Below are 20,593 nucleotides of genomic sequence, written 5' to 3'. Positions count from 1 at the left end.
TGGAAATTATTGACCAACTACCAGTAGTGGTTAATTTTCCCAACATCTTGCACTGTCCAACTGAATTATGTAACTCTTTCAATAACTGATAGAATATTACTTCATGTATTCTTTTGTAATGATACCTGAGTTTTGTTCAGCCATCCTTTTATCTTAAGTCAATATAGAACCCTATCTTTGTTCCAGAGTAAGTTTCAATTTACAATTGAGTTAATGAGAAGATTTCTTTTCAATTCTTATCACAGAAAGATGGGTACAACAGTACTCATTACTTATCACTATGAGGAGACAACCCCTGTGGAGCGGTCACATATCCAGCATCACCCAATATGACCTCATATTGTTTTCAATTCTTAGAATAAGGAAGTGCTGTAGTTTGATAAGCAGCCTGCAATCTAGAGATTATAGCTGCATGTATGTCACATCACGTCATGAAGTTCCAAAGATTTTATTCTTGCTTGGAGTCTACAATATGTTAGCACATTGAACAGTTCCAAATATAGTACTGGCTGACCACTGGTACAGTTATCTGCTGTGTCTGCATTCTGAGAGGAATTCTGTTCGCTTGTTACGGGTTGATTTACTGTCTGAACAAGTCATCGTTGATGACACAGTCCCCACTTGTTAATGGGTACTTTGATTACAGGTCCTCAGAGAGGATAGAGTCCTCTTCATTAGGTCTGTGATCAAAATACTTTTTAATAAATTCGCTTGATACATGTCTGAGTTGTGGTTCAGGACATGAAAAAATCGTAATAAAATGGCCACAACGGCGGCCATATTGGATCTTATCACAAAACAATTCAATGTGCATGTGTGTGACATAGGTCAAAGTCCTTGTACCAACTTTGAATAAAATCGGTTGAGATATGCCTGAGTTATGGCTCTGTAATGAAAAAATCGTAACAAAATGGCTGCATGGAGGCCATATTGGATCATATCACAAAACAAATTGATGTGCATAGCTATAACATTGGTCAATATCCTTGTACCAACTTTGAATAAAATCGGTTGAAACATGCCTGAGTAATGGCTCTGTACATGAAAAAATGTAATAAAATGGCCGCCTGGTGGCCATATTGGATTGTATCACAAAAAAAAAATTGACATGCATATGTATGACAAAGGTCAATGTCCTTGTATCAAGTTTGAATAAAATCGGTTCAGATATGCCTGAGTTATGGCTCTGTATATGAAAAAATCGTAACAAAATGGCCGCATGACAGCCATATTTGATCGTATCACAAAACAAATTGAGGTGCATATGTATGACATAGGTCAATGTCCTTGTACCAACTTTGAATAAAATAGGTTGAAACATGCTAGAGTAATGGCTCTGTACATGAAAAAATCATAATAAAATGGCCGCCTGGCAGCCATATTGGATCGTATCACAAAACAAATCGACGTGCATCTGTATGACATATGAAGTAATCCATTTACTAAGTTTGAATGAAATCGCTCCAGGCGTCTCTGAGATATCTGCGTGAACGGACGGACGGACGCACGCACGCACAGCACGCACGCACGCACGCACGCACGGACACACGCACGCACGGACATGACCAAACCTATAAGTCCCCCCGGACGGTGTCCGTGGGGACTAATAAATCATATAGAGCTTTTCTGTTTTACTTTATGTTTAACTCAAAATGCAGACACAGCAGCAATTTCCTTCTCATTAACAACTGACCTGCCATTGGCCGCAACCACTTATTTGCATATGCATACCACCTGATACAAATATAAAGTCCTATTCCCGCCAATCCTCACTCCTGATGATTGCTTAGCGCATGAAACAGCATTTTTCTCTCTCTGGATGTAAATAAGCAAATTATACGCTGTATGCATTGAAGTTGAGGATTAGGGAAATAATTGTTTCAAAAACATTTAAATTCATGAATGATGCACATTGTCCTAAACATTAAGGTCAATTGAGCATTAATCTACTGTGCTGGCCTCTTGAAAAGCTGTACTTCACAATTTTACTTCCCTTTTTCTGTAATTTGAACTGTTCATGATGTCAACGCCCAGAGCGGGGCCCAGTACCTATACGTCACGGGATTCATGACCTGTTTCTGTCTGTGAAAGGCTCCATGTTTACTCTATACTTGTGAAACAGACATTTACCAATGTGGGTAATCCCCTGGCAACTAACCACAGCTTTTGCATTGAAAGCCAGGCATTTTGTTATTCAGTACTTCTATTGTGTTGCAAGCTTCCACTTCTCATATTATCCATGCAGTGGTATTTTAATAGGCATAATAAACCTCAAGCAAAACTATACACTAGATATCATAGGTTGAAAACAACAAGTTTGGTTTTGGAAAACTTATTGTGTAACTTAAATTTTCATGGACAGTCAAACGCTGCAAAAATCTAAAATTCAGACCAACACGCATAATTAAAGGTGCCCATGTGTATCAGCAACATAGTGCATACAAGTTCAAAGTCCAGCACGATTCACCAACTGCATTGCGTATTTTACTGATGATTGATTGACAGCTAAAGTGACAGTTTGATAAAAGCATACACCCACTTCATGAACTTATCTATCAACTTAGATCTACCAGAGACAGGTCAACTGATTATTGTAATGGCAAATGATTTATCTGTATTGGGAGCTGTGCATAACTACATGTACAAATACTGCTGACACCAGTACAGCTCATGCTGGAACTCTGAGTTCAAAATTAACGTATGGAATCTGGATGAAGAGGCAACTAATGATTAATCTGTGTACCTTGTATTTCAAACTTATGAAATAAAATGGTAGATTTATTGATAGAAAGTCTATTTTGCTTAATTAATAACTGTTAAATGAAATGGAAAGGGCAGCTATTTTAATAGACCGGCAGTCAGTGACTTAGGTCCAGGATAATTGGTGATAGACACTGAAATTATCGGAAAAAGTTGTTTGAGGCTTTCCTCGGGAAAATATTCAATGCGAGTTTAATTTTCAAAGTTGCAATAGAATACAGCTGCTTTAGTATCTAAATATAATGCTTATGACAACAGCATGTACAACCTATATCAGGAAGCAGAGTCACTATTGATACTTTGAACTGACGCACGACACTCTAGTCATTATGGTTTGTGAGCTTTTGGAGTTAAAATATCATCAATGTTGACATTACAAACAAATGAGGTTTCCTTTCTGGTGTAGCACAGAACTGGATTTGGGCGAAAATTCAGCCTTCTGCACAGGGAAGTGAAAACTTCAGACAAACAAGCGTACTTAACTTTTCCAGTGTTTCATGTTTTCTGTTATCAAGCAGTAATTGCTGTACTTTGCTACAAGGCACGTCAAGGCTGACATACGAAAAGACTGAAGTGACTTAAAAAACACAACTTACATGTAAAACACTTCGTCTGTTTATAGACTCAAGCGACGATGGTCTTTTCACTCTGGATATACAGAAGTCAGAGGATGAACCTGTGTGCTGACAGTTTTTACTTTTTCCACACACTGATGTGTACGGTATCACAATAAACAAGGAAATAGACTTTTGTATTGTGTGGGATCACCTGTTTTGTGTGTATTGATTGTGTAAAACAATGCCAGTAGCCTACAGTGTCTATCATGGGGTAGCTATGGACATTGTCCACTTCCGCGTTTTTTGTACTCTAGGCTATGAACAGTTGCAATTTACAGTTATGTAAGCAGACCGTCCATAAACAGTATTACAGTACAGATGTTGTGTATTCTGTGCTGGAGATGCGGCAAAAATTACAAAGTTTCCTTGATAAGTTAACAAGAATTTTATGAAAAAAAGATGGGTAACAATGCTGTACCCCCTTCTGAAAGATGGTTTAGCCCTACTGATTGTAGTGTCCTGATTAGATCAACACAGACAAGGTGACAGTGAAAGGGTCAAAGGTCGAACTTGTCATGCATCCCTGGATTTCAGATGAGTAAACAGTACAGAGAGACCACAACAAAACTCAAAACTACCTGAATGTCAAAGAATGAGAATGTAGAGTCTCTATAAGTTCCTACATAAAATATATTGACAAACACAAATGTCATTACTCGTATGATAAAGTCTGCGAAAAACAATCTGCTTTTGTCGCAGATTGAACATTCTGAAAATGCTTTTCACAAGTACCTGTTGAACACAACTGTTAAAGGCAAGTTTAAGAAATCTAATCCCATAGTTTTTAAATTTTGTACTATCTAGTTATACCTCAGTGAACAGTGCTTATACACAAATAATTTGAATAAAATGGAAATATTTTCATCTTCCCTGTCAAGTTTACACTGACCTCAGGAAATTTCTGAGGTCAATACTTGACGGCATGGGGAAATCCCATTCCTGGCTTGTCACTGTTTTGTCAGTGTAACAGACCATGAAGCCCTGACACTCTGAGAGGACAAAGTGGGCAAGGTAGATTTTTTGAAGTTCATTTCCTGGTGACTGACTCATTGGTCTCGGTCCCCACCCACCATTGAGGAATGGATGGCCTGGTTCATAGATTTCAAGGGATGAAGTCATTGTTTTGAGTTTCTTGTGCGAAACATTATGAGTACATTGTACCTGCTCAAACAGCTCAAAAGTCAACTTCAAACTTAATTATAAACTTAAACTGAAATTGCGTTGACCATTCATAATATGTATAGTCAAAATATTTTCTGTAGTTTGAAGCCACAAGCAGTGCAGAGTTTGAAAACAGTCTTTGCCTCATTAGCATAATATTTCTGTAAGGTACAAAGAACTATTGTACCACTTTATTAAATCATTGTCTGCAAGCAGGGCAGAAGATGTTTTCTTCACCATAGCACACTTCGATGTTCTGTACAGCAATGCAATTTGAAATCAAATAAAACAATGCAGTTCAGATTATCACTTTGTCTCTATTAAATATTATAGATTTTTAAAAATGTTCTACCTTTTTTGTACACATTATAGCAGGTTGTGAGCACTAAGTTAAATCTGTTGTGTGCAGAGATTTAATATTCAACAATGATCAATGGAATTAGAGGTGGACACTTTTTTCAGCAGTTTTCTTCCTCATTCAATTGCAAAATTCACTTGAACATTTGGCTAACTACTGATGCAAAACCTGTGCCCTGAAGAAACACCTGTGAAGTTGATAAGCACAGTGCATGGTATTCAGTGACTTCTGAACGTGGAGTACATTACCAGTATGTGGGTTTGTCAGATTTACAATTTTGGCTCGGCTTTGTCAGCAAGGCACATAAATGGACAGTTGTCCATGTAGCTGACCCCTAGTGGTCTCTAAGCTTTGTCTGTTATCAGTCCATTGCTGTACATATCTTTGTTCGGCCAGTTGTGAATTTGTTCCGTACAACAGGTGCAAAAATCTTGCAACGAGTTGGATGAAATCTCCCCATGTACTGTGAGAGGTATCATGAAATGCCACAAGACATATGCAGAGACACTCATAAAAAGTGTCGGAAAATTCTAAACCAAGACGTTCCCAAAGGATGCCAACTTACACTAATCCTTCAGTGCTCACAGTTCTGTCTTTTTTCGGCCTTCTACAGCAGACACAACACAGGCCTTTCAATCCCATGATGCTCTGTGTGCTCTCCAAGGATAGAAGCTAAATGGAACACACTAAAAACCACTTCAACCGATTTTAAAACTGTGCAATGACAGAAAAATGTGCAAGACACTGCATAGGTAGAGTCAAGAAGTTGTCCGTATGAAAATCAGAGGGATGGAAAGGTCGTGACCTTTTAAAAAAGCTAGCACGCAGCCATGTGAATGATTGCACCGCAAAGTGCATCTCTGAGGAGTACAACAAAGGCAAGACAAAATGGCTTTTTTCAACAAATACCATTATGCCCTCGGGCAGTTGAACGAACGCTGACAAAATATACCTAGGTCACACGGGTTTCTTGATAACCCGTGGCGGTACTTTTTGACAACAATGAATTTTACTCAGTACAATGGTACAGAAGATGTATTTAGAGATGGGTGGGCAAAAGTGAAGAGGAGTGTTTCTCATCCAGGCATTTATTAACATATGTATGGGAACATCATGCAACCATGAAAAAATCTGATAAAGGACACTTTAGAAAACCCTACTGTGTAGCCTTGCTTCATCTGCAAGGACAAATACAAGTTATTATCACCACTTAACTTGAACTCTATGAAAACAGAAAACTAATGATGCAGAATGCAAAGTATCTCAAGAAAAGTTCTAACAATAGGAAATATTTTTTAAACATCAAGTAAATTCTATATGACCCTGTTTTTAAGATTTCATTCATAATGCTTTCATTGCATTTGATTGAATCTGACATAATTTTCACTTCTTGAACAAAAATAAAAGGTCAAACTTTACTCTGTGATACATTGTGTATGGATCTCTTGAAAGACAAAGGTCAAAGGCCATCATTCCCATGATTCAAATTAAGGGACTACCTTGGTATCCCCACATGAAGGAAGCTATTTGTCAATATATTTGACAATGTAACTGACAATAAAGTCCATATTTTCTGGATTTCGAAGCCTGTAAGAATCCTTGAAAATTTTCAAAGACACTTGATTGAAGCTAAATTGATAATAAAAATTCAGCATTTTGATTAATAAATTTTCTAAGGTATCCTTTTGAAAAACAACCCCCTGATTGGCCTTTGTTGATGTGTAACAAAATGAGTTCAAATTGGAACTTTTGATGCAACAATAATCACCTGGTTACATTAATAAAACAATAACAAGAAAATTCTTTGTTTGCCGTCCTTGGATTTTTGAAAAACCTATCAGCCAGCCTGGAGAAAAAAACACAGACAAAACATACAAGTGTATTAACATACGCTCAATTTTTTGGGGGGTTCTTGTGGAAAATAACATTTTTATTTGTAATAATGTTAACATTGTGTTGTTTTCTTAATTTTCTCTGAAAACCTACCAGCATGCTAACGGCAAACAAAGAATTTTATTTAAAGCCCCTAAGGAATATTCCTGGCTGAAGCAGTTAAAGGAAAGCTCTATCCTCTGTTCTGTTTCAGAATTCATTATGATGTATGTTATTCAGAACTGCTGGAATCTGTGAAAAAGTAATACTTCTATTGTTACAGTAAATCAGCACTGATTTGAGAGCGTTCTGCACTTTGACCCCTGCAACATATTAACTGATAGGAGGAAATTAGAGAGTATAAAAGTCTTTCAGGCACACCATAAAATCTTATAAATATACATGTATATATATGTACGCACCATAAAATTATTTAACAGACATGTATATGTACCTACATAGGAGGAAATTTGCTGAAACTTCTTTTAAAGTCACATGACTCTATGAAACCTTTGTTTATGCAATGTGCGATCGTGACAGATTATATGACCATCATCATAAAAAAAGTGAAATATGGAGGCTTATTTTCATGCTCGGAAGAACACAGCAAATATGTACTGGTGCAAATTGAGGCTGGAACCCTTTCTGAACTATGCTGAGGAAGAAGAACTGTTTCATCTACTACGACTTATCAGATCATGATTGAATTTTTTGAAAAACAAAAAGTAGGCCAAAAATGTCTTTCGCTGTTGAAGTGTTTGCTATCAGATCAAGCTGACTATATATTTTGTGCACCACATTACTATGTCACTGGATGACAGAAAACACACTGCTGTCTTTCCTCACACAGAACAAACCCTAATGCAAACTTTAGGGTTTGCACAGCTCCAAAATTCCCATTTGATTTTATCCAATCGTGAAATCCTGCTGAATAACCCACGCCCTTGGAGATAACTTATTCACCCTTATCATGCCAAGTTCATATGTCACCATTAGTTCAAGTTGGCCAACATCAGTGAGGTGTAATGTGTCCTGTTTTCTTGCATGTTAACATAGACTTTAACATTTTAATGATTTGAAAATGAAGATTCTGTACAAAGCATTTTTAAGGACTACCTGCTATACCATTCCATGCGAAGTGGATGAAAAATTTGTACATTTTGGCTCATTACCACGTCACTGACTTGGAAGACACTCACTGCCTGGATAAAGTTTAATCCTTCAGTATACAGGATCGGAATATCGTCATCATCATGGAAATGGAATTAATAAACCCAGAACGTGGAAGGCAACTATAAGAGGTTGTTTGATATATGGTTGCCGCAACTTTTCCTGGTTGGTGGGAAAGGTGGGCCCAACTTTCTCAACCACCCAAAATAGCCAGGCAAAAGTTGAGGGTTGCGGAACTGCAGCAGGGTAATATGGAAGTGCAGAGTTTAATACAAATGGCAATATTCACAAACTGTATGTGTGAATAGGCTTGCATATGAAGATCAATCTTATACATGTCAAAACATACCATAACTTCATTGTTTATTCAATGACATGCTTGTTCCTATTTCTGATTTTAAACATGTGTTTGACATTCCTTGAAAAGCTTTATCACCATTGATGAGATACATCTGGTGGAGTAATGCTTTCAACATGTTTTATCCATTGTGGTCTTGAAATCTAGCAAGTCATTATCTCACTTTTGGACACTAAATTACTATCATAGCCAAGGAAAGTTACCATTTACAATCTGCAACAGAAATATAGCCTAGTTCCTATACTGTTTGTTTTTGGCTCTATTGGTAGCTATTAAATGTCTTTTTGATTGACCATAGTCCACACTACGCTCCAACCGAAACCTAGGTCCTGGACTAGAATGACGATGTCACATGACAATGATACTTTTCTAATACATCATGATTTATCAAAAAATATGCTGATTATTGTGCACCATAATTGGAACTTGTTTTGATGTACGAAATAGGCATATCAGATATAAGACTAGGAAGGTTGATTAGGTATACTGTATACAAAAAGATGCTATTTATTTGACTAAACAGGGATGAATCTTTTGTGAAAGAATTCCTGTTCATACGATATAAAGTGTGTCAACTTTATTATGAACTTTTGATATATTTGCATAAGAATCATATGAAACTTTCACTTGCTTTAGTACTTTACAGCTTTTGGCAAAACTTTTGCTGACAAAACTAGAAGTCTAATGGGAACCAAGTTGTATATCATTGTGAGAGATTTCTTTGAAAGAATAGAACTGTTGATATCAGCATTTGCAAACCTTTGGCTTTGTGGCATGTTCCCATTCACTTCTTTAAATAGTCTGGGACTTCTCCTTGGTTACATTATATGCTACGCTCTTGCAGTGGGTTTCTGTTGGAGTGTAGCATACACCATAACCAACGAGAGGTCCTAGGCTATTCGTTAAAGTTCTACATGTGTTTTTGTAGATTCCACAGCTGATTGCTGAGAAAGAAGGAAAGTTAGGACAGCTATACATTACAGACATATGCTTCAGTTTCTGAAGACCACTTGCTTTCAGTCACAACTACTGGCTCTAAAAGTAAAACTTTATAAACTTCGCACTTAGTTTCTGTGTGAAATTTATTGATAACCAGTGAGTGACATAATAGTTATCACATGTCTTTGAATTCTGCCTTCCTGTCATGATATACATGTAGAACTTCTTTCCTGATATGAAATTCAACCTAAACATTCACCGGAAGTGAAACATCCTCCTTTCCATAACACAACACCCTGTTAAGGCAGTATGCGCCTCGAAAGTGAAAGGCTTAAACTTTTGCTTAAACTTTCCTCCATTAAACTTTCTACCATTCTCTTACCAAATCAAGAATTAAAATCAGGGATCTCCATGTAAAATCTGGTTCTAGAGAGATATATTGTACAATATTTGAAATTCAAAACGGCCCGCCATCCCTGTGTTGTTAACTCTATGGGGAAATATAAATCTTTCAATTTTTGAAAAAATAAGACAGAGGAAATTTGTTCTTACTCTAACTTAGAGCTTTACATTACTCCCACAAGTGGTAGGTCAGAATAGAATTGATAAAATTTGAAAGTCCAAATATCTGTCCTGGAGGCACGACTACCTTAAATTGAAACTGAGGCCTTACCAAGGACAATTGTACATTTTACTCAAGGCATAGGGGGGCTCCTGGAGTTTTCCAATGAACTTTCCAAACTGAAGACAGAAACATATGTTGACATGACAAACCAAATGTACATAATCCATTCAGTTTTGGGCATTTCTTCTACACTATATGGGCAACATTTGTGGATGTGATAATAATAGTATAAAGTGATAGGCCTTGTCCTCACAGCTTCCTGTATTCTGATATGCTACATGTATTCCTGGTGTTCCATTGTAAGGTTTCCTGGCTTCTCCAAACTACTGCATATGCATAGAGTATACACATTCTTCAAGTACGTGCATTTCAAGTGTACACACAGGCGTTCACATAAAAATGACCTCTCTGTAGATACAAGTAATTCATACATGTCAAAGGAACTCTGCCTTTTCTGATCTATTCACATGTTCCTTGGAACCATGAATTTCCTACAGTTGTTTAATACTGCTTAATTCTCTCTATCTTTATGTAAACAGTGTTCCGTTTTTCCTATCTGTGTTCCCCACTAGCCAAACCAACGCCGCCGGTAACTAACGGTTTTGATTGGTAAACACCTGTGGATTAACCCTTAATCTCTACTTATGTCCATACACGGAATTTCCTCCGGTGTTTTGAGGAAAACACCGGTGTTTTGCGCCCTCTACGTTCAATATATGTCTATAGTACAGGTTGGATATAAACAACAATGGCGGATGTCCAGGACGCAACTGTAGCGGCGTGTCTCCTGTATTTTCACCTTCATATGCGATCCAGACGGATTCAACAGTTCAATCGTCGCCTCAGGAATGCATAAATGGACTCACAACGAGACCCAAACATTGATATTCTTGCCTCGCTATTCGATGAGCAAGATCACTAAAACCCATTAAAATAATTTTTCACAAACCAAACGAAGGAAAGAATCTACACTGCGACTGATGAGAAACCACACTCGGGTTTCGAAACGCTAGCGTCAAAGGGCCACTCTATCAACTTTGTAACACCATAGGTCCGGCTGCGTCTCGCCATAAGCTTTCCCCACACAAACAAAAGATTACCGTACACACTAATCCAAACTTCCCTACAAATATCCGAGGCGAAACAAACATTTTTTATTAACACAAACAATCGGATAAGAATGTAGGAACACATTTTTGAAACGAACCAAACACAAACTCGACACAAAAACATTTTGGATAGTTAGGTGGGCAGCCTCTTTCACACTTTATACATGGGAGCGAGAGATCTGTTGTCTTCCATGGTTCGTGTCGAGTCCAGCTATGCGTACTGTGCACTCGAGCTGATAGGTCAGAGGTAATGTTTTGGACAAAAGTCGTCGCGAGAGGGCGTTTACACCGTCGTTAACCGTTCTGACACACAATTTGCGTCGGCGCGCCGTTGCAGGTCTGACGAAATTCGACGCCGTAGATCGACGCCGTCGCAGCACCGTCGTTAACTGTTCTCACACGTGGTTTTCGTCGTTGTTTACCATAACAACGGCGTTCACAACGTTGTTAAATGCTGTGTCAGAACGGCCCTATAGAGCCCAGTTTCAAAGCGATAACAAAACTGCAATATCACCTTAAAAGGGTTAAACTTCACTCTATAAAAGTAGTGGCTGCTAACAAAATCATGTCGTCACTTCACGCTTTTATAATCACACAATGGTAGCTGGCTATGGTTTCATGTCGGCCCATTTAGAGGTCCATAGGGTGCAAAGTTGAAATGAATAATGGATTTTATAGTTATCTATATATAATAAACTGTCTTTTTATAAGGTTCTGATGTAACTCTTCTTCATTGTAGGTCAGTCCTTGCAGCCCAAACAAACTAGAACAATGAGGAAACTTTTTGAGAAATTATAGGGATTCAAAACCACTCAGGGTGGATGAACTGCCACAGAAATGAAGATATTGCAAATTTTATACTTTTTCAACAAACTCCTGAACGTTTTTTCATTTGTCTGCTTCCCTTTCTGTCAGAAAGCCTCCTACCTCTTGCCCTTAGTAAGGGTTTAAACCATTCCAACTATAAACGATACAATTTAAATTCTGTAATGACGTGAACTGTGTTAATTTTTGAAATGGTAGTTAGTATTCTTGGCAGAGAAAGAGAGTACAGAATAACTACATATGGATAATCAATTGAATTTTAGTTTTGGTTTTACCGCCTACACTGTGGTGCGTTGCTACCTGAAACATTATCTACACCTTGATAAGTAATACACTGTACCTGTATCGACCTAATTTCACAGTACCCTTGGCAAAACACAGAGACAGGCAGTAAAACGGTCATACCTGTAAATTTCAGACGACTGGACACGTTCACATATAAATGAAATACGAGACGTGTTCATAATTGTATCACTCTAATCTATATTTAACAGATACACGAACTATTTAATGCAATTGATACACACTCTTCGTGTATTAACACTTAATCACCTTCAACACTGCTGACAATTATCAAACTAATTTCCCCACCAATCAATATCTCTGAGGGATATGTGGTCACAATATGACTTCCCTATATTCACCAAAATGCGTGACCTCAGTCTCTGTTACGCATTTTAATAGCTATTACTCAATACAGATTTTCCTTGAGCAATAAATGTTGTGGGTGTAATGGCTGGTGGTAATGTTTCCCAAAATAAAACTAAAATAGCCAGAACTGAACCTTGAAAACAATAAGGTACTTGTTCAAACTTCAGTTTTTATATGCCATATGTAATGTGTATCTTGCCTGTTCTTATCTACATTGATTCCATCTGCGTGCTCTGTAAAGGGATATAATGTTTATTTGTAGTTCTGGTAAGCCTTCCGCCTACAGAGAATCCCAGAGGACAGAAGTACAGTTTCATTTGGTGCCGAGAATATGGACTGTTTAACCACACTGGTATGAAACCATTATGTGGGAAACTCTTTTAATCTACCCTGTGGTTTCTGCACAACTCTTTGCCTCTTTCTAACAACACAAGTATTCAAATTGTACCATAATTTGAACAGAAGGCACAATATACATTCTTAAGACGCCAATTTCCAAAGTCCAGGCTTTCAGTAGATCTACTCCATGAAGAGACATGTAGAGCTTTTTTGATGAGAGACTTTAATGTGTATAAAATCCAGGGCATAAAATAATCAACTTCATGTATCAGAACTTCATGAGTGTCAATGCTGACACAGATTTCATGACAGTTTGACAACTGATAACGGTAGCAATCAATGCAAATACTACGGCAAACATGCCTTCAACAGAAGGTTCGACAATGCTTCTGACAAAGTCAGCGAAGAGGTTTCTTATAAAGGTACATTTTGTGATCAGCTCAGTGTAAGAGAGGTTCCAGAGCTCGGAGGGGTTAAAATTTTGCAGACCAGACAACAAACAAATTTGACAGCTTTTATACAGTGAATGATCTCTGGCACACATACGCAGCAAGCCATACAACAACAATAGAGTACTGATTACTGTTCTAATGAGGGTAGGGGATTAAACTTGGGAAATTCCTTGTTACTAGTTATATAGCACACATTCAGATAACAACCCTATGGAAATCTAATGGTAATTTGTATGCAAAAGTTCAGCTGTCTTTCCTCCGAGTGTTCTACCATGTCCGAAACGATGTCACCATAAACACACTTTAATACCTCTGGAATTAACCGACAAACACACCATTACAGACGTTTCACTCATATATACACACAAAGCTGAAAGTGTAAACTGAAAGTACAAGATAAACACTACCTTTCCAAGCTGTCCAGAAATGTAATCCTTCTGTGGTTCAGAAATGCTTGCTTCGATCTACAAGACCCTAACTTCACTGCGCATGAAAACTCCAGCAAACTTTGATATGCAAAACTTCTCTACTTCCGCATGAGCAGGAAATAATAGCGCACAATGAAGGTTCACTTCCCCCTCGAGTCGTGGGCTGGCCTCTTTGGTATAAATGCACACCACCCATTCAGAGCTGTGTGAGCTATTTCTGTAATGTGGTATTACATCACTATAACAAGCGTCACCATTGGTTTGTTTTCTTATTTCAATGAAGCCCCACAATATTATGCAAATTGCTGAGATAGCAATCCCTAGCCTTGTGCAAACACATCCAGTGTGCGGTTATCCATGACCAATTTGTCAACATTCGACCTGCGACCTTTGAACCTGGCGATGATAATGAGTACAAGTACATACAAGGTTTCATCGCAGTCCCTCAGCGTGGTTACACGTTATCTGACTAAAATCAGATAAAGAGATGGATACACTCCACTTTTGCTTGCTCTATGCTATTCATGTTCTATTGCTGTCAGCTCTCTACAGACACAAAGTGAGGTGATTTAACCCTTTCACCACCATGGTTTGTCCCAAATCCATTGTTTTCTATGGTAAAGTTGGACCTGTACACAGGGAACTGGGGGTGAAAGGGTTAAAGGAGAACAGCAAATAGCAGCTAAAAGGCGAAATGTCTGCGTCTCAATATCTGATTGGTAATCTGATTGGGTTATACACAACTCAAATGATCAACTCAAATGATAAATAAATTATCACTTCTGTGAATTTCCAGAAACGAAACCTTGATAACTGACAGTTATGTCAATAAGTGAATAAAGTATGGCATGAATGATGTTTGGTTCAAAATCCACCTGATATACTGTGAAGATACTTATGAAACATACAAATATTCAACCATAGTTCATAGGGACATAACATTTTGTAAAGTGTGATCGTCATGCCTTTAAAAAACCTTGCTGTATTTTGGCTGTAAAAATACTATTTGCATGTTTACTTGTCATGATTAATGAAAGCCTCAGCCTACTAGATATCTTTTCATCATTTTATTGCTATCATCTGTCATTACATTTCCTTTTGAATGACTTGTTTTGTGATTTATTTGAAATGATTCTGCTTTTTAAAAAAATCCTCACTTTATAATCAAATTAGTTGACTGCAGTAAAATAGGTAACAATTTCTGCTTAAAGGACAGGTTTTAACAGTAAGGTACACCTAAACACAGATGAAAATGGCTATGACTTCAAATGGGATGAACAAGAGTCAATGTCTTACATAAAAGTTAGCAATATCAACATAAAATACAAAATGGAAGATCTATTTTGTTTGCAATATGTATTAGAAATGGACATCTCTCAATGCACTATCTGTTGACAATATTTTCAAATTTAGGACATTGAAATTTAGGACATTGAAGTGGTTCAATTATTTTAATTTCCTGTATGTCCTTCACTCAACTATCCACTTTGTCCTCTGTTTTTTAAAATCCTGTCCACAAATCTCAGTAACTTGACCAAACTTCCCAAACACGAGTAAAAACTGGCCTGAAGATTTTACATGATATGGTCAGGGATTTCCGTTCAAATGCCAGTCTCTTGACTTGCATGTTTACACTTACAGCAAAATCTGACAGCATCACTGTTAGATTTTTACCCAGCATTACGGAATGGACATAATCTCTGACTCACAAAGGTGTTTTATAAATGTAGATAAACTGTGATGAAGGTAAAATAGGATAAGTAACAAATCATAGAGAAAAGCTTACAGCAAATTGGCTGTAAAATGGAGAAATATCTCAGATGCATTTCATATTTTCCTTGTATTTGTACCACGGCTGTCAATATGATGACAGATCATGATGTCAGACAAGAGTATTACATAAATTATACCCTACAGAATACTGGTAACATTGCACAAAGCAAATATTAGATTGTGTTTGCAATTCACTCATTAACAAGGTACATGTAGGATGCACTTTGGGGACAGACGTTTACACTCTCAAATTTTTTCAATTCTTTTCTGATCTACAATTTGTCAGGCTCATTTAAAAGCTCTTGGAGTAACATGAGAACAATTTTCACAGTCTTACACATACCGGTAGTTCACACACTCTTAGTTTTTTGAAAATCAAAAAATTTTATTTCCCCCTAGAGCTAACACAGGCAAGGCAGCCAATTTGAATTTCAAATATTGGTAAATATCACAGTGTAATTTGTTTCTCCAATACGTAACATTGCAGAGTGACCCCTGATTTTTATTCTTGATTTCGTGAGAGAATGGGTGAAAGTTTCATCGAAGAAAAGTTTGAGTAAAACTTTGACACTCACTCACTACCTGAAAGGCCAGAGCAAGGTGATAACCAAAAAGAGACACTGATTATGACAAGTCTCAAAGCATTATAGGGAGAAAGCTCCCAAAAAAAGCTAGCCAGGTTTGTTGCTTTCAAATGAAAGAATGAAAACAGTAACTTTTGTTACCATTGTAAATATGTTTGCAATAGATAAGAGAGCTTGCTTTCAGTGTCCGATAGGCTTTATAGTTATTTTTCAAAAATTTTGTCGCAATATTTTGACAGGAAATGGCCGTTATAGTGATTTGAAAATGGTTGTCAATAACATACCTGTGCAAAGAAAAACATGAATCCCACATTAAACTTAATCCTAATCCATGTTGACCTTGAAAACAGATCCAAGCAATGCTAGTAGGGCACATGTCAAGATGACTTGCCCTATTTTCTATCTATCTGTCTATTTGCCTAACAAATTTTTATAGAAACTAGAGTTTTTTTATAGCGACTATGATTTTTTATAGTTCCATGAGATACCTGTAAACCTATTTTTATGAAATTTATTGTTCAGCATGGAGATAATAGATAGGATTAGGCTTGTCACACAGAAACATATATATTTAAAAATGCTCTCTGAAAGTTATACGTCTTTTAAGCATCTTTTGAAAGTGTTGACATTGGGAGAGGTTTTTATGTCCAAGGGTTGAGAGTTACAAAGAATGGGAGCAGCTGAGGAGAATGAACGGTGACCGTAGGAAGACACATTCTATCTGGGTGTGTGAAGCTGACCACAGTAGTTGTGATTGCGACACTATTCTGTGTAACACAAACACATTTAATGTGTATTCCTTTTAATGCAAAATGTTGCAATTGAAAATTCCATGAGCAAGCTATTGTTTTTTTTTCAGATGCAATTGCCATTGTACAGTTGCCCTACGGAACAATTGCAAATTGTCTTTAAAACTACTGGAAATGTGGACTCCCCTCCTTATTCAAGTTCAATGATCCCGCTCTGAACTTTAGTGGCAACCTCTACAGGCTGTGCAACCTGGAGTGCAGTTGCTACCACACTGAAAGTGGTAAATTGGTAGTTTTAAAGAAAAGTGAGTCAGTGAAAGTCAAATATTTCTCTGTTAGCATGTCACACACAAAGCATGGTTTTCATAGCAGATACTGTATTTCATGGTTATTAATGGGCATGGTCATGTCTTAGATGGAAAGTGAATTAGTCAATCCAAGTTCCATGAGATACCTGTAAAACCGTCTTTATGAAATACAATGATGGAGCTAGGCTTGTCTCAGAGAAACACAGAAACAGAGCAATGATTGTCCGTCTGTCTCTTGATTGGCCGTCAAAAAGAAAACAATGTAAATAGTTTTGACATCTTCAGAATAAATTTGTTTGTAGCTTTTTAAGTTACTTGGATAAATTGCATAAAGTCACACGCCATGTACGGGACACTGTTTTATTCCTTTACTTTATATTGTTTTATGTTGTATGATCCCATTTTTTGAGAATCTGACGAAATAACAACCACACAATGGAAGCATATGAACATTGCCTGAATGCTATGAGTGTGGCTGAGAATTATGGTGCAAATTATTGTGCATCATGCTTTCTCATGAATCATGGCACATTTGTACTGCCAGTCTTGGGTTACCATCATGGACATTATTACTGCGATCGTTGATGAAATAACAGTCTATGTTTTGGCTTAGAATACGCTGACTCTAGTCAAAACACAACTCCCTTAACAAGCTGCATGCAATATTGGTTACATGTAACCCAGCTCCTTTAAAAATAAGTGCAGTCTTGGGCTGTGTTGAATTCCACCAGTCTAAAATGATGCTTGAAATTAAACACATGTTTGATAAGGCAGAGTAGGTAGTATTACGAAAATCACAGATCTTGAACCGCTGCTTTAACGACAAGGTAGCAAATTTTACAGGTTAGTTACTGTACAGGATGATAAAATAACCTGAACATACATGTATGACTATCAATTGCGTTTACTAACAGAGAGAAATCAACAGGTATGCCGGCAAGGGATAGATCATTTTAAGCATCTGAAAATTTGATGGAGGTGCAGAAACAGAAAATAGTTTTACTGCGACAACAAATTCTATTAGATTTCAACAGTGTAGTTGTTTAGATACAATTTGTTTATTCTCTGAGCCATTTTGTTTACACATATACAACTTTATGTTTCTTGAATGGCATAAACAGTAAACTTAACTTAATATTACCATTTGTGATGTTCAGACCAGTACAATTATTACATAGATAAACATAGGGCCAAAGTCCCTGAAGCTACTATAGACATGGATACAAAATTAAGTATTTCCTGACTGTATGAAATTATCTCACTAAGGTCATCCTAGGGACATGTAAACCAAATATTAAAGCTGTCTGACCAGCGGTTTTGAAAAAACAAGCGACTCAACAGTTGACAGAGCTCTGCTGTGTTATGTACAGAATAACCTTTTGTGACACATGTATTGATGAAGAAGGTGGATATCTTTGATAGCTCATTTCAGGATGGCCTGACCAAAAATGGAAAAAAATTCCGTACAAATACAGATTTGCATATTTCATCAGACTGTATTAGTCTATAATAGCAAATAAACGAGAGTTAATTACATTCCAATTAAAGTAAACAAGACTGACTTAAATCAAGATTTACGTCATAAAAAAACAGCATTATCTGTCAGGTTATAAAGAATCTTGAGCTCGTTATCTTTCAATGTCAGTATTTACATCCTATTAATCCAGCACATTTTAACTTTCAAATTAACATTGTAAGTAAGTTCTGTTGAATAAGTTGAGACTGTACGTACTCAGAGAAAGCACACTGAAGAGACAAATGTTTGAAACTTAAGAAGTTCAAGGTCATCAAAAGCATTATAAGGAATCATGTTACACTTTCATTGCACTGTTTACACAGATTGCATAATTGCTATAAATAGCACATGAGGAATCTTACAGCCAGCTTTTACCATAAAAACCCTATCACTTTGACCACTCTTTTAACTGACCACTCTATTTTTTTCCTCAAAAAGTAATCTTATTTTATCCTTACCAAGTCAACCATAATGGAAATTAGAACTTTCTCTATCTCTATTTATTTGACCACCCTATCATGACAAACCGTTATTAGCAATTTCTTTTAGATAACATAAATGGTGGTTCAGAATATATCAAAGTTGGGATTCAGGAAAGTTGCCTTTACATGTTTTAATCCTCCAAGATGGTAAGCATTTCACTATGAACTGTCAAAAAAAGTTGAACTTTCTGATAATTCCACACTAAAATTATTTTGGCTTTGATGATTTCCTAATTAATTCAATTATTTAAAATCATATTAATTATTTTTTTCTGGGTGAATTGATAGGGTTTATACAGTACAAGAATTACATACAATGTAAGTCAAATTTTGACCAAAAATGACAAAAAAATTCCTTAAAAATACACATTTGCATATTTCATCACAATTTGAACAAATCTAAGTTGGGTTATCCCTAGGGACCTGTATACCAAATAACAAAGCTGTCTGATCAGCGGTTATGAAGAAGAAGATTTTTTACCAAAAACACCTTTTTTGGCATTAATTTGCCTATTTTCAACAATATCAAAAAATTAAAAAAACAAGTTTCTCAAAATCATATTTTTCATCTACACAACAAATATCAAATCAGTAAGTACTGCGGTTCTCAAGATATTTGAGTGGACGGACGCCTCACAAACGGACATACATACATACATACATACATACATACATACATACATACAGACTGACGACGGACGCCGGACGGATACCCATCCCAATAGCTTCTATAGACTATAGTCTATAGTAGCTAATAAGAAAATGATAGCTTTTCATGGATAGAGTCTCGTAGGTTTCCGCATTCACAACCTGTCAAAAGATGACAAGACCTCACAGAGAACCTAGACAACATCGTTTAATGTAGAATTACCTGGCAGTTCTTGGTGAGTATGGCTCTTCCGGTGGTGGGGGAATAAACAATTGTTCCAACGGCGACTTCAACTTCTTCTCAGTGCTATTTTGCCGTCTCCTCCCCGGAGCCGTGTGTACATGTTTCTTCCGCTCGTTGACATTCAGCACCGACTTCTTGATCAACACCTGACCTGGTATGAGGGTGTTCTTGGGCCGCTTCTTCAAGGTCAAAGTGACCTCATGAGGGTCTTCCTTCAGAGCCTCCACCAGCCGACTCAGTTGCCAGCCAACCTATTGAAAGATAGTAACTCACTGAATTGCAAGCCTTAATCTGGGTATGTTTATCTTTTTGATATACACACTTGGAAATCAAAAATAAATCAGATAAGGGAATTGAGAGTAAAATCAAACAGAACTGAAAACTATTTTACTGCAAAGAAGTTCCTGTTTATAGGCACACAGTCCATGTAGCCGACAATTAGATGCAAATGATATGCAGTTAAGGTCTCCTCAACTAACTTTCAGCTGGTTGTTCACTTTCTACTATTTTATAGTATTTTATACAAGGCACAGACTTATTCTACCTGCAACTTAAAACTGATAGTGATTTTGTAGCTCATTCTTTACTATTTTTCATAGTTTTCGGTAGCCGGTAACAGACACTT

At 36.9% G+C, this 20,593-nt stretch overlaps 1 protein-coding gene across 1 annotated transcript in view; it reads right to left on the bottom strand.

The window, feature by feature from the left end:
- Window positions 1-20,593, bottom strand: part of LOC139142302 (connector enhancer of kinase suppressor of ras 2-like) — a 100,219-nt gene that overhangs the window by 26,329 nt on the left and 53,297 nt on the right. Inside the window, exon 7 of the mRNA XM_070712194.1 lies at window positions 19,948-20,219. Coding sequence (XP_070568295.1) covers window positions 19,948-20,219 — 272 coding nt within the window. The remainder of the gene's footprint in view (window positions 1-19,947; window positions 20,220-20,593) is intronic.

This window comes from Ptychodera flava, chromosome 10 (genome assembly GCF_041260155.1).
Source record: "Ptychodera flava strain L36383 chromosome 10, AS_Pfla_20210202, whole genome shotgun sequence".
Lineage (NCBI taxonomy): Eukaryota > Metazoa > Hemichordata > Enteropneusta > Ptychoderidae > Ptychodera > Ptychodera flava.
Note: the sequence above shows the minus strand (reverse complement) of the source record. Positions and strands in the feature narration are given on the sequence as shown.